The sequence below is a fragment of the Octopus sinensis genome, linkage group LG25 (assembly GCF_006345805.1).
Source record: "Octopus sinensis linkage group LG25, ASM634580v1, whole genome shotgun sequence".
Lineage (NCBI taxonomy): Eukaryota > Metazoa > Mollusca > Cephalopoda > Octopoda > Octopodidae > Octopus > Octopus sinensis.
The window spans coordinates 12830965-12846977 of NC_043021.1; the positions used below are offsets into that span (position 1 = coordinate 12830965).

Here is a 16013-nt window from a genome sequence, read left to right on the forward strand (position 1 = left end):
TTTTTTTTTCCAGTTAACTTGACATAACTTTGAATGTGACAGACCTTAACATTGTTAAGATATTAGTAAATTTTTTTCTGTAATAACTAATAATTATATCAGTATTCACATAGCAGCCAAGAAACCTCCTTCAATGTTCAGGAGAAAAGTAAATTATGATTAAGAAAAAATTTCTACAGAAGGAAAGAAAAAAAAGTAGTGTGTGTGTGTGTGTATCCAAAAATCCATGTAAATAAAGATTCACTGTATGCTAGGTATACAATTCAAATGATAAATGAAATGTAGAGTTAGGATATATATATATATATTATATATGTTATATATATAAAAACCCTAAGACTACAATGATGGCAATTACTTTCTCAAGTTAGAAAACTAATTAAAGCAATTACAGAATATGTAAACTACTATTTACAGAATCATTTAAGACAATGTTACCAAAATGAAAACCTTGAATCATTAAATAAATTGCCTACATTTATGTCCACCCGTTCAAGTCCTACTGGCATTCATCATTAACATTTTAACTAAAACAAATCAGCAAGCCAAATGGCCAGCAGACTATTATGTACTCACTTCAATAACTGGACCCACTTCCCCCTCGCTTGGTGTTTGGTTCTGAAAAAATAAGAAGGTCCATCATAGGTTTAACGACGTTATTAGGCCTCGGCATAAGGTAAGACAGTTTTCCCCGTTGATAAATACGATTTAAATCAGCATTTTTCACTGGTTTTCCTTTTATAACCTTCTTATTGCATTTTTTTTTTTTTTTTTTTTATCTTACTCTTTGAAAATTAACTCATCTACAGTAATTTCATGTGAAAGCTTGATTCTATTCTTTACGAGTGAAAATGAAAATGGGATTGCAATTGCAACTTAAAGTTTTGAAAAAGCAAGCAATAAAACACAAAAAGGGGGGAAATAATACACGAAAGTCACATTAGGGTCAGTGTTGAGTAAATACTAAGTTCTATTCCGGTTTAAAACTAAATATAAACTAAAGCTATCTATTTATCACTGAATTAACTAATAAAAAAAAATATAAAAAAATAGGAAATTTGATGTTACAAGAAGAATAGGTCTCTAACATTAAAATCTGAAATCATTAATGCCAAATATCTTTATTCTTAAAATGAACAAAAATGGTTTTCCAGAATTTTCTTCAGAAATTTTTTTTTTTTAAATATTGAAATACTATATTTAAATCCAAAACATTAAACAAATGCTTGATCTTTAGACCAGGAAAAAAACCTTGTACTGTACAAATACTGGATTTATAAATCTATCAAAATATAAAAGCTTTTAATAACCACAGATAATAAACACTATGGTGCAAGTAAATTGCTGACGTATAAAGCTTAATTAAAATTATTCCATAAAAACTGTAAAACATTGATATAAAGAATTTCCCTAGGAAGATTTTTGGAGAATGATGCTAATTTGATAGCGAAAATTATGTAACTATTGAATTAACAGAACTATTTTAACATGATGTGCACTTTAAACTCAAGAGGCAATCCAAACATGTCTCGATCTTTAGTACACTTTAGCCTTACTTTTAGAAATTACAGCCCTTTAATCTACATTGAAATATGCATCAGCAACACGGTATTCTTTAATTTAAGCTGAAAAATATCAGAACTGCAAACTTGGTTAACTTTTTCAGTGAAACTTTCCCAAATCAATATTTGTAGAGGGTTCTATTAAAGACATCGATGGGTTTACACAATGCTTTTTCATTGGATAGCATTTTACAAAGATAGCATTATTTTCAAAATCAAAATATGTATAGACAGCAACATTGTGGGAAATTGTAAATTCAAAGGTATGCAAAATATACCAGACTCTGGAAGGTTGGTGAAATCCAGACCAAATCCCAAAAGGGATTAATTTAAAATTTTCAATTCTAGCCTAAGTCCACTATCAGAGAAATCAAATTCAAGTTTATGTTTCCCTAAGTAATGTAGATGAATAAGCAAATTGAATTTTCATAACTATAATTTTATTTTCTACTTCATCCCAAGTATTGTGGTGCATCTGAGCACAGCATGAATAAGCTCATTTTCATTATTATTAAACAGTTAACATTTTAACCAGCCATATCCAGCCCAAATATTCTACCTTGTTCCAATGTTCAAAACTTAACAGATCCAGCTTTTCACACCTAACCTACAATGTCATTCTGAAAATAAACAGCCACATCACTGAAATCTTGATGCTACAAGATAATGCAAGATTTAATTCAAAATAATGTCAATAAATAAACATTACACTTGACAGACTAATCTGAAAGCTAAAGGGTTAGGGTAGAGGAAAAAAAAGTCACTATTCTTGTTAATAAAAATTACTTTTGCTTCATTTAGAAATAATTTGAGTTTCTTTTCATTTTACGTTTTATGTGGTTACTCTGTTTCAATTATTATATGGGTCTTAAATGGGAAAATTCTGAACACTTTTAGATCTCATTTCCATTTAGAATTGAATTTATGCATTTTTGTAATTTTAATCTTAGTTATTCTAAACTGGGTGGCTAGTAACACCTAACTTATAGTAGGCAGTCTCTCAAAGAATTACCCCTATGACACAAAATTTCTATCAGCACAGTCAACGAAGCTAAACTCAAGATTTGTGACATAACTCTTTAACTCTACAGCTGTGGTCATGCTGGACACCACTGTTGGAGAATTATAGAGAAACATTTTACTGGATCTAGCTTACTAAACATATTTCATATTAAGGCTAAAGAAAAAAACTTTGAGGCATGTAGGAAGCAAGTTTTTCACTTTCACTACAATTTTTCTTAAGTACATTAGAATACGGAAAACATTCTATTCAAAATAAAACCACATAGTAGATTCTAGAATTTAATATAATATAAACTATCTCATTCTTGCATTAATAAAGTGATTCTTCCTTACTGAGTGAAGCAGTGAAGATTTGAAATGCTATCCTTCCTTCAATTGCCTATCTACTATGAGTGATTTATTTAATACAAATAAACAAATAAATTAAAAATTGAGAACATTATAAACCAGTAAGCAACTTCAATGCTTATGCATAAGTAGTTCAAATTCAGACAGAATTTGGTTTACAAAAAACTCATTATCAGAAACAACAAACTCCCATACAGCTTCTTTTATGAAACTGTATGGAATGATAATTTTTAAAGAGGAAAGATAGCATTTCATATTCAATTATTTTCCTCGCCCGCTGCAAACAATAGAAAACATTTAAACTTACTTCTATAATTTTGCTAAATGCTTTAACTACAAAATCATAAAAAGGGTAAGTGTTTAAAAAGAATACATTCAATCTGACTATATATTTATTCTTAACTAACCCCCATTAAAATATAACTGAGAAATTTTTAAATAATTATTTGATTGTGAGATAGAAACATTACTTACAGACCAGAATTAAAGCAAAAACTAAAAAGTCACGTGATGTTTTTTTTTTTTAATATTATGTATGTAATAAATTGGGGAAACTGCCAACCTCCATCAATATTTGCAAATGGCAAACCCTTACACTAAACCACAGGAATATTAAGGAAATGTATCCTAGTTACATGTTATTAAACCAATAAGAAACCGAGTTTTATTTTTAAATACTAACTTTTAAGAATCTTTAAATATTTCTAAAATTTTAAAGTTTCAAATAAAAGAAATAATGAATTTTAAAGGCTGGATAAAGTGGGACCTTATGATTTAAGTATATGGGTTTAAGTAAGTCTCAAGGGGTTTTTTTTAACGTAAAAGAGAGCAATTTAAGATTGTTATAACAAATAGTGCGTGAAAGAAAGCATGATCTTATTGGTACAACTAGTTTTCAAAAACTGAAATCAAATTGAAGACTCAAATGTTTAAGAATGATTAGCAAATAAAGTTCTAAGAAATTATCCATCTTGAATAACTTCGTAAATGTTAAGTAAAGAAAAAAAAATCAGAAAATAGAATTTTTTTTTTTTTTTCTTAATGAACTAACATTATTCCTCAATTTAAGAAATTTACTGCCAGTAATACTAATTTCAATATTTCCTGATGATTCTCCTAAAATATATCCTAACTTATACTTTAAGACTTGTGTTCTTTGAAGATTTCTAATTACTAAATAATTAACAGTTTATCTTATTTTAATGGCTTGCCCTACATTTTAAAAAATTTTTATTCAAAGATATAGGCAATAACAAATAGTCAATTCAATGAAATAAAACTTACAGAGCTTTCTTTGCCTTCGTTCTTTAACTTAAAATTCAATATGAAAGAAAAACATTAGATAAACATTTTGAACATAACATTATGTCATGCTAAAAATATACATTTCGGATAGAAATGAACAAAATTTCAATGGCATATTTTAAAAAAAATATATAAAGGTAATATGAAATAGCAAATCTTAAATTGGCTTTTAAATATGAAAATTCATATTTGCATGAATTCATATGATCTTAGCACTTTGATGTGCCAATATATTTAGTCTATTGCACGGAAACTAATTTTTTTTAAATGATATCAGAGGATATATAGTGTGTATATGCATGGTTCCAGTATCTACGTAGGTTTGCTTCAAGTGGATGAGAAAAATGAACGTACTAATTATTGGTATAAATGAATAATATATATTACTGGCAAGCCAAAAATGCAAAGCACAAAATCTTAATAATCATAACCAGAAATATGCTAGCCTAAGATAATTGCTCCCTAGAATGGCTATTCATTTCATCTATAAACTAGTAAAACTGTCAAAACAACCTATGGTATTATAACAATGTAGAAATTATTGTTCACACTGTGTGCATACATTGTAGCCAAAGTAAAACAAAAAATTGTTTAGATTGAACTATCTCCATGGATACCAGAAATATAATTTCAAAGTACTTTTACTATTAAACCTGCATTGTAATATTTTTTTTCTTTACAAACACCAAGAATCATCAGTTATTTTAAGCCACACCTCATTTTCATACATCCTTGTAGTTAACAGTGAAATAGTTGCTTCTTAAAATTTTAGAGATTTGAAAAGGATAAAAATTGAAGAAAACGAATATTCAAACCTTACCAAGATAAAAAAACGTTTGAACAAAACTGGAAATAAGATGAGAAAATTTAATAATAAAAACTAAGATCATTAGTATTCTCTTCACAAGATAAATTGAAAACAACACAGAACATTGAAACTATGATACAAACTATCTTCCGGATTCAAATGACAATACCAATGTCTTTCCAAACAGACTATTAAATGCATATAAAATAAAAATATTTTGCAACTTGAGTATAATGTAGCTATCAGGAAAGAAAACCCTACAACTTTGAAACAAGATTATAGAGGAAACTGTAATCTTGTTGAAACGACAAACATAAATCCAAGTTATGAACAGTATATAAAATACATCTGTATCTTATGTACTGCAAAGAAATTCCATATACAAGGCTATCTCCATTGAATTCTCTATGAGGAGGGGAAATGTCAGTAGGAGAAGATGAAAGATAAAAACACAGACATCACGAGAAAACTGAAATGAAATCAAAAACAAAAGTCCTTAACTGTTCCAGAATTAACGAAACATTTTGTGAAATCAATTAACATGTATTAAAAGTTATCATGCCCAAAATGATCTTCAATAAAAGCACGATATATATGTATACGTACTTATTAAAACAGATTTGCGTTATTTGAGTCATTGTCAACCAGTCAACACCATTCTACAGTGAATCAATTTGTAAATTTTTTATATTCCACTATTTATAAAAGTGTGCAATAAAGTGTGCGTGCATGTATGCTGTGTTTATTTATATACATATATATTTGGAGCTTGGTCAATATAATTTTAATTATAAATATTATTTTGTATTCAGGAAAAGAGCTTAATTTCTTTGGTAATAATTGATTGCTTATAATTATGAACTAGTCTATTAGGATTGCGGTTTGCTTATTGTAAAGGTGAAAAAAAAATAGGAGAGCATAAGAGATGGTGAAAAACTTGTGGACACTTGTATGTGCAAATGTTAAAGAAATATGTAGAGAATAGAAATTAACTTATCACTGGAATGGAAGGGAAGTTTATCAAAGAAAAAAAAAACTGTATGATGGGAAAAAAGTTTTCTGTACTGGTTGAAATTATTGATAGATGGAAAAAAAAAATGCCTGGTAATTGAAAATTCCTGAAGCATCAACAAGCAATGGGTGGATGGATAGCCTTACTAGATGAGAATCCATCAGCAGTGCTATGGACAGAATGATTTGGGCAGCAGCAGTGGTGGCAGTGGCAGCAGCTGCAGCAACGGTGGCGGCGGCAGCGGCAGCAGCAGCAATAATCAACAAAAACATTAGTAGCGTGACACTAGATTGGCTTGAAAAAGGCTGGAAGCGAGCAACAAGCTAAAACACTGACTACACGTAACAACTTGTAACAGTAAGAGGAGAGAAGAAAGAAACTAAAACTTACAGAACAGCGAGGACAGTGCCACTCCCCATCTGGTATAACTTTTAATTGTGGATTCAGACAATGGATATGATAAGCAGAAGGGCAATTGTCACAACACAGCAGCTCGCCACCATCTTTACATACACAGCAAAACTCCATGTGTTCCTCCTCCTCCTCCTCCTGTTCCTGAATGCCTTCTCCCTCCTACATGACAGACAGAAACAGACCGCAGGTGACAATCAGTGCAGTGTCAGTCAAGCCGTTTAGAGGATAGTAAGTAAGTAGTAGTAGTACAGCAGCAGTGGTGGTGGTGGTGGTGGTTGGATGTTGGTGGTGGTTAGATTGGTATTGGTGCAGTGAGCCCTTCTGTTTTCAATGGTGCACATGTACGTATGTCTGCATGTACTCTATACATGCATCCATACAAACACATACACCTTTCAAAATTTGAACATCCACCAAAACCAATTTATTCTAAGAGCCAGAACTTAGTATTCAATGGCCAAAAGTTCAAACTGCGCAATCTCCCCACTATGGGCCACTAGTCTACCAAACGAAAAAACCTAATCAAAAATCAACACTACCCTCTAGGAAATATATTATACAACTAGTACATATATTCACACTTCTGTCACACAAATTGCTGGGAGTGGGGTTGGAGGGGGTGCTCATTTGTTTTATTGTAGTGTGAATAACAAAATTTATTTTTTCTGTTTGGTGAATTAAGCCTTCACTGTGAATAACCAGCTTTTGAATTTTCGAGCCATTATAACAATACAAATGCTCGTGGGAGTGATTATGATGTTGTTGGGTTGAAGTATTTCCCACCAGTTATTCAATAGAAAACAACTCCCAGAAAAACCAGAGCTAAATAACACAGTTTTGCAGCTAGAGGAACATGTACATGGTCGGTAAAATACATTTCAGCTGCCATCAAAGACAATCTGCAGGCATTTCTTTCTCGTTGTTATTATTTGAAACCGAATTCAGTATATACAGAGCCAAATGATAAACGAATCCATTACATTTTACTACATTCTTAACAACTCTGTATGAATTCCTTTGTGTGACATAACAACAGTATTGACAGATAATGAAGAAAACAGACTAAAGAAACTAAGCATCAGGCTTAAGCAATGAGAAAGAAATGCATAAAGACCATGGAAAGCTTACACACTGATACACCATATTAACTTATACCAAATAACAAAAAGAGAAATAAAAAGACAGACAAGTAAAAGAAGAAAAGAAAGGACATTTAGGGAGCAAGGTTCTCTGGATTGTTTTTTTTAATTTTCAGCATAAACTGTAAAAGTTTGTAAAATTATCAGTTTCTGATATTTAAAAGATTATGCTGTAAAATTCAGAAACTCTCAGCTTCAACTATATTTAACAATAAGAGGGATGTGAGCTCTACTAATTCTATGCCTGGCTCACTGCATCCATTTACCAATGTATATTATTGCAGTATTTAAGTATCAATTCACTTCTGTGTATATGTGTGTAATACATACATATACACAGACAAAAGTTAAACTACTTTCAAAAAATTCTCTTCAGCTGGCTACTCTAACATGCAGTCAATATAACCAAACAGCACACGAAATTTGACTACATTTTGAAGAACAAAGTTCTTAAAGACATAAGCAAATATATATTGCTCCAAAGTTTAGGAAGTTATCAATTTATCTTTCATAGGATCTTGAGTAGCCAGCAATTCAAAAGAATAAATACAATTTCATATTGTTCACAGTAGAGTTATAAAACATTACTATTAATCCACCACCAGCTGTTTTCCACCATTTCTAATCCCAGTGCAAAAAAAAAAGAAAGAAAATAGAAAAAAATGGATAAATTGAAAATATCCAAATTTCAACATATCTGCCTATGTTTGATGAGTATATGTATAGAAAGATTGAGATACATACATATATATGTGACTGACTTCATATACATATATATATATCAATGTTATTTTGTAGATAAAAGAAAAAGTTATTGAAAATATATATATATATATATATATATATAAAAGGAGGTAAAAATGAAGAAAAGAAAATCTAGAAAAAGATTTTTAAAATGAAAGATGAAAAAAAAGGAGAAAAAAGAAAAATATGCAACCGCCTGACCTACTGCAGTTGAAACCATCTAAAATCAAGCTGAACATACGGCTATCTCTAGGTCAAAATATTTGGGAGGAATAATAGAGAGCAAAAATATTAGATGACAATAGATGGACATTAAAAATACAATTAAATGGTTGAATTTCTGAGAGAACAGTGCGCTTTGGAATATCTAATATTAAGTGCATAAGACCTAACCTTAATAGAACCAACTTCCAAAATAGCATTAATTCCTACTTTCTATAGATTACACAGAATAAGGAACAAGAAGGAAATATCTCTACGCTGGCCCTGGTATATATCAGGATGGAAACTTGATTTACAATAGACTTGGAGGTTGAGAGGCATTTTACTGAAGATGAATTACAAAAGCCACAAGGATACATCACACACTCTCACATACAGACACACACTATATATAAATATCATTTTACATAGCTTCATATATATATATATACACATTATATATATATACACATTATATACATATATATATGCATGTATATATACATACTAAATCATATGTGTGTCTGTGTGTGTGTATATATATATATATATATATATATACACACACACACACACACACACACATACTATATTATATATGTATATATACATAGTATATTATGTATATATATACATACATATATATTCACACACATTATAGATAGATATACATATAAAGCTTGAAATTTGTGAAGTTAAGCCAATTACAATTGCTTTTTCTGTTACCACAATAAAAGTAATTCATAGAACTAGAAATAAATATCTACTGAAGCAAATTTTAAAAGCAAAAATTTATTAATGTAGCAAATGCAAAGTTAGATTTAGTGGAAAGGAAGACTACTTCCGTTAGCTCTAAAGATAAAAGAATATTAAATAAAAGAAAGAAAAAAAGGAAGAGAAACAACTATGTCTCCACTTTAATCTTATCTTCATTTAGCATGCAAACCTAAAGCAACCTTCCGAACAATCAGGAGTTTTGTTTCACTTGAATGCAGCTTACAAAGACAATATTACACACAAGAAATAAGACACACTACAGTCCTATTGATAAATAGTAATACTTATAAATGGTTAGGAAGATTTGTTTTGTTGCTTGGTGTTGAGCTTTCTTTTGCTTTAAACCTATAAGATAGCTTCACCAGAGAGAAGATCAAGACTTTTTGAAAATAATGCCTCTTTCACCCAATAAATATACATTCACAAACACTTATGAGTAAGTAGCCTTATAAAATCAAAACAATAAATTTCCAGAATAACCAAAAAACAGGAATAAGGACTGAGCTAAATTTAATTATCCAAAGACAATGTAGATCATGAGTCCCTTAGAAAAAAGGGGAGTAAAAGTAATGTTCTCAAGTAATATTTGAAGCATAAAGTTATTTAAAAAGATAAAAAGGGAAACAGGGAAACAATTTCTGAAAGACATAGGGTGTTCAGGCTAATCTGATTTTGACAAATCTAAGGAAAAAGAGAAAAATTACAATTAATATAAACTTCCCAAGTATTTCAAATCAATTTCTTAACCTATTTTCCTAAAATTTTGCACATAATGCAAGAAGATTTAATATTTAACAATGACTATTATACACAAGTATACACACATGCACACATATATATACTTAAACTTGACAAAAAATCTAAGGGAACTGTGATTACCAAACTAATCTGAATATATGAGGAAAAAAATAACCACAAATATCTTACTGTTTTTAGAATTGGGATGTTACTAGAACTTCTTAATTCCAAGTTATCTCTAAACCAAAATAATTCCAATAAACCCACAACTGAGCAGACAAATTCAAAGAGACAATGAAAACAGCCAATGATAAAATTATAAACTGATATAACTTCAGCTGTTGTAAGCAGTGGTTAAAGTCTATATTAGATGATTGAATAAAAAGAAAGATGTCTTAGAAATCACCAAAACTTGTATGAAGAAGAGAAAGGAAGAGAGAGAAAGAGAGATAAGGGGGGGAAAGATGGAACATAACATAAGCCAGTCGATTCCCAAGTCAGGGCACTATAAAACTATTTCACATTATTATTATCTAAAAGATAACATTTCAATTGAAACTTGAAAAGTAGAAATAAGAAATATGCAAATCCAGGGATGACATTAAATGGAAACCTTAGTAATCTCAAGTTATTAAAAAAAATTAAAATCAATAATAAGCATTTATTAAAATTCGAAATGAAGGTGACACTAATACAAAACAAGGCAAATAATAAAAACATTCTAAACAGAAGGGAATTAATGTAGAAAAGAGTAAATAGAGAAGAGAAGTTGTGTAGTAGTGATGAAAAAATAAAATCAATGCCTGTGCAAAATCAAGCACACACATGTGCAAAATCAGAAAAGACATAACAAAAAAGCTGAGAGAGGGAGAGAGAAAGATAAAGAGAAATAGAAAAGACAGAGAGAAACTGAATGTCACATCTGCACCTGAACACATCATTTTGGCAACATTCATGCAAATTACTTAAGATAGAATAGCGCAACTGAACAAGAGCCGAATGCATTTGAGGAAGCACTGAAGGGAGGAGGGCAATGATAGCCGATAATGGGGCAGCTTGAAATTAGTAGTGCATCAGCAGTAGGTTTATCTGACAGTGTAATAACAACAATAACTACTGCACATCAAAATGGAAGGGAAAAACGTGTATAAATGAAACACTAAATATAAATATATACAAATATACATATATGTATATATATATATATATGTTGGCAAAATAACATAAGTATGAACAAATATATAAAAACATCTATTAGAAATAAATGAGAAGGTGAGTGTCCAAGTGGGGATGAATTAGACATGTTTTGCTCTGCATTCAAAACCATTCAAGAATGCTCGTTAATAGGTATGACAGTAAGTAGCAGTAAGGCAAGTTAGTAATGAATAATTTTACTAGTAAATAGTTGGTAAGCTAGAAAGTTATTGGAAACATTTGGAGTTTACACCAAAATTCAGCTAGATGGAGTAAAAGGCAATTAAAACTAGGAATCTATCACATCATAGAACAAATACATTTTTTTTATATTGTTATAGAATAGTTTAAAATAAATATATCTTGATAGAAAATTATATATTACCTGACATCAACTATATTTCCTCTCTTTTTTTTAATGAAATAGAATTTTTTTTTTTTTTTTATCGCAAAGAAGCTTTACTTCTCACAATCAAAATAGCGTAAACAAATATGGAAACAATATACAAAGCATGTCAAGTGTAAATGTATTTCTATTTAAAAAAAAAACTCCAATGTGTATGAAGTAATAACTATACATAAAACTGATATTTGTAGTAACTGGCTGGGAGGCTGAAACCGGGAAATTTCACTGAGGTAAAATCATTATTTGAGTAGCATAAACCACATTACAACAATAACTCAAATTCATTTACATTCTTTTCAGTTAATTCCTATACGGCCTGCCTGGTACGGTATATATTTTTCTGAGCAGTTTCAATTATTGTCCCACTATACTAAAGCCATGAGTATATTTGTGCACTTGTTCTTTTAGGGAAAAAAAATAACTCTATGAAAGGTAAAATAAATTATCAAATGAAAGAGTCATTAAAATAAACAAAATGTTATATAATTGTAGTTAATCATCAAGAAGGAACAGGAAATAAAAAAATAAACTAATCTTTAAAAATTAGAAGATTTTTAGTTTAAAGAAATTAAATTATGATGCTGATAGTGCTCTCTCTAGTTCTGCCACATGAAATGGTTATTTTTCATGCTTGACAGAAATGGTCAAATAACGAAAGTAATAATGGCATGTGAACAATTTTATACATAGTTTACTATATATATATATATATATATATAACATTTAGAGCACAGAGAAATGTTCGTGAGTAACAATAGCATGCTTTTGTTTAGCTGAAGAAATCAACTACTTTTATCAGCATCAACACCGCCACCACTGCAACCTTCAGTCAATAACATCCAGCTTGAATTATTGACTACATTTCAAACTGAAATAATAAGTCAGATGTCTTCTATGGTTAGTTAGCAACTGGAACTAAATAGAGAAATCTATTTCTGATAATGAAAAAAAGGTGTTTAAAATTGAAGAGGCTCTTGAGGGAGAGAAAAAAAAAAATCAAGTTAAAAAGTTAAGACTTGAATCTGTGAAGACCAAAATAATGTAGATTATTAGCCCCTTTCCCACCATATAAATGTTATTGAATAAAATTTTATGAAAACGAAAAAAAAAAAAAAAGGAAAAAACTAAAACATGTTTTAGAATATCTTCTGTCTGATAGAATCATTATGGTTGCTGGTGCTTCTACAAAGTCTGTGATGTGAAAACGCTAACCTACCATTAAAGGCCTAGTGAAATGGCATGTCAAAATGTTCCTGCATTATTTAGTCCAAACAACATGAAAAATGTCCAGGGCGAAAGTAAAAAAAAAAACAGCTTGATTTCAGCCTAATAACACCTCAATGAATAATACAACCAGAATGCATCAGTTATATGGAAATGAAATATAATAATCAAATTAGCAATATCGAATCTATACGAATCTCCATTTATATCTGAGAACCTATAAGAAGAAAAAAGGTGTCTGTTCAATGAATGAACCATGAGTCTCTCTCTCTCTAAAAGAAAAACAGTTCAGTTGTTTAAATACTCTGAAAAAGGAGAATCAACTCAACTGTCTACAGCAGTCATACAAAAATCATATAAGTTAAGGTATAATATTCTGGGACAACAATAGTGTGTAGCACCATTAACTATAATCCTCTGATATCATGATCAATTATTTTGCCATCAAATGTTGGGAAAGTGGTCAAAATGAATAACAAAAGACTTGACACAATTTGAAATTTTTTTCTGTTATAAAGATTCCAGTGTTTGTAAACTGGCCTTTTTCTTTTTAACCATTAAACTTTTTTTTCTTTTTAAATTTAGACAATTTAAGATTTTTAGCAAATCAAAGGTAAAAATCCAATGGATAAAAATAGCGATGTAAAGGGAAAAAAAAAAAGAAAAAAGAAAAATGAAACGGACAAACAAAAGTTTATATATAACATATTCCAAGATAATGACAAAAGAAATAATTTCAAATGGCAAAGCTACTAAAATATAATAACAGAAGTAAAAAGTTCTATGATGGGTGAAAGATTCCAAGTTAGTCACTTGCCTTTTAAAAAAATTGTTTCCATCATGGTTTCTTTTAGCCATTTCATGAGATTACATACATACTTTAATATATATTTATATATAAAATCCATTTTAAAGCAATATATATATATATCAGATTAAAATATATATTTTTATGTGCATACCAGTACTCAAAATTGATAAGTAAAATAATAAAATAAGTATTTTCTACCAGTATTATATAACTAGAAGTAATTGTGTATCAAGAAAATCCTTCCCTAGACAATGAAAAAAAAAATCTTATTGTAACATCTATTATGAAATGTCTAAAAGAAGCCAGCTGTAGTTGAATAATAAATAAATATATCAGGTCATCCAATAAGTAATGTCCGAATTTTGAGTAAGAAAACATCATCATCTAATTTTACATTTTATTAAAATTTAACCCCGTGTATAATTCCCATCCATTATCAATAACTTCCTTCCATCTACACATCAGTTTTTTAATTCCATTGGGGAAAAACTCATTTGATTTTGATGAGAAGAAGGAATGGAAGTCAGTTTCTACCTTTTTAGGGCTTTTGAGTATTAATCCATCTAAATGATTCTGTAATCTTTGATACAGATGGTAATCAGGAGAGAGTCCAAGGAATAAGGTGAGGGATTTTTTTCCCCAGAAAAGTTCTTTTATTTTTTCTGAAGCTATGCAGTATGGGGCCTTGCATTACCATGATGAAACATCACTCCCTTATGATTCACCAAAACTGGTCGTTTTTTTCTTCAAAGCAGCATCCAAATGCTCTAGTTGTTGGCAATAGGTGTGAACAGTAATTGTTGCTTTAGTTGGTAGCAGCTCAAAGTGGACGACTCCAATGCAAACCCATCAAAAAGATAACCTTTTTTGCATGGAGATCCTTTTTGGGTTGTGGTTTAGCCTGTTCTCCACAACTAAGCCATTGCTTAACATTTTCATTCAAAAATCAGCTTTTCATCACCAATCACTAATCTGTCCAAAAGTGGTGGGATTTGTTCATGAGAATGAAGAGATGAGCAGATGTCCACTCTTTTAGGTTGCCTTCTGTCAAAAAATGGGAACTCATTTTCTGAGTTTGAGTACCTTTCCAAGCAGTCGAAGATGGCGTTGAACAGTTGAATGGCATGGATATTTGCCAATTCTTCAACTGATACAGCTGTAGTGAGACAGGAAAGATTTGTTTTGTCACTGTGACTTAATTCAGTCTTGCTTTGGCTGACGTCAGTGAATCAGAGCTGGCAGTGTAGTAATACAGGTAGGAACTTCCACACAGCAGTATTGCGCACCTTATTTTAAAGAGTTAAATTAGTTGCGGATTTGACAGCCATAGGGACACTATCAACTTTCCTATGAGACTGTTACAGCAATCATAATCAATGTGGCGCAACTCATTTAATTTTTTTATCAGATTTCCTTTTGCAGCTTATAAGCACCAAACTTAAATACATAGTAAGTCATGGGAAATTCATTTATGTCTCTCTACACACATCTCATTCTTCCACTTAACATTTACACACCAACCTACAAAGAATAAATTACTATGCTTTATAAAAAAAACATGCCTTCTGACATTTATTTCTTCATTACATGTTATAATGCAACATTGTTATCTTCAAACACACTACATTCGAACACATTACAACTCTGAACCTGTTACACCAGGGACAAACACACTAAATTGGTGACTTTCCAAATTGGAATATTTCTTTACTGTTTTGAAAACAGCTACCCATCTTGTTCACTCATCATCTTCATGCCAGAGCAAGACACACATGCCTCACCTCACTTTGATTTAATTTTACACACTTGCCGCTTTTAGTAAAGAATTTGATCCCATTTTGTTTTAGATTTGTTTCATGAAAAATTCGAAATGCAAACAGGTCAAGTCACTGAGTATTAATATACTTTTTATTGCCATACTGGTGACGTCCTTTCTTTGAGGACTACGCTTGCCTGCTTTTATTAATTCAGACTACGTTTCTTAGGCAATATGACTCACTCTTTGTTACCAGCGTTCAGTGGTGATGTAAGAGTTCGGTTTGCACAGAGTCATACTTTGCAGCAAACAATATTACCTCAGAGAAGCAACAACTATCTATTTTACTAAGGGCCGTTCCTTCTTCTGGAGAAGTTCATCTTATAACTGACCCATCTAAGGAAGTGTCTTATTTTTTGATAAAGAATGTAGTTAACTGGACACCAACCCAGCTCCTTTGGAGGATGCAGGAGCATAGAGGGATCATCTGAGGACAACTCTTAGTTTAAACAGTTTTTCTTCTCCCATTTGCCTTCAAAAGTGCAGGTCAT

At 30.5% G+C, this 16013-nt stretch overlaps 1 protein-coding gene across 15 annotated transcripts in view; it reads right to left on the reverse strand.

Moving 5' to 3' along the window:
- The window catches only part of LOC115224556 (chromodomain-helicase-DNA-binding protein 4), a 115210-nt gene that overhangs the window by 65511 nt on the left and 33686 nt on the right, over positions 1-16013 (reverse strand). For 13 of the 15 annotated variants that reach the window (XM_036513355.1, XM_029795470.2, XM_029795477.2 and 10 more), the window contains one exon: positions 6449-6631. In XM_036513355.1, coding sequence (XP_036369248.1) covers positions 6449-6631 — 183 coding nt within the window. Of the gene's footprint in view, positions 1-576; positions 619-4217; positions 4245-6448; positions 6632-16013 lie in introns of all 15 variants that reach the window. The other 2 variants (XM_029795473.2, XM_029795476.2) reach the window with 2 other exon arrangements.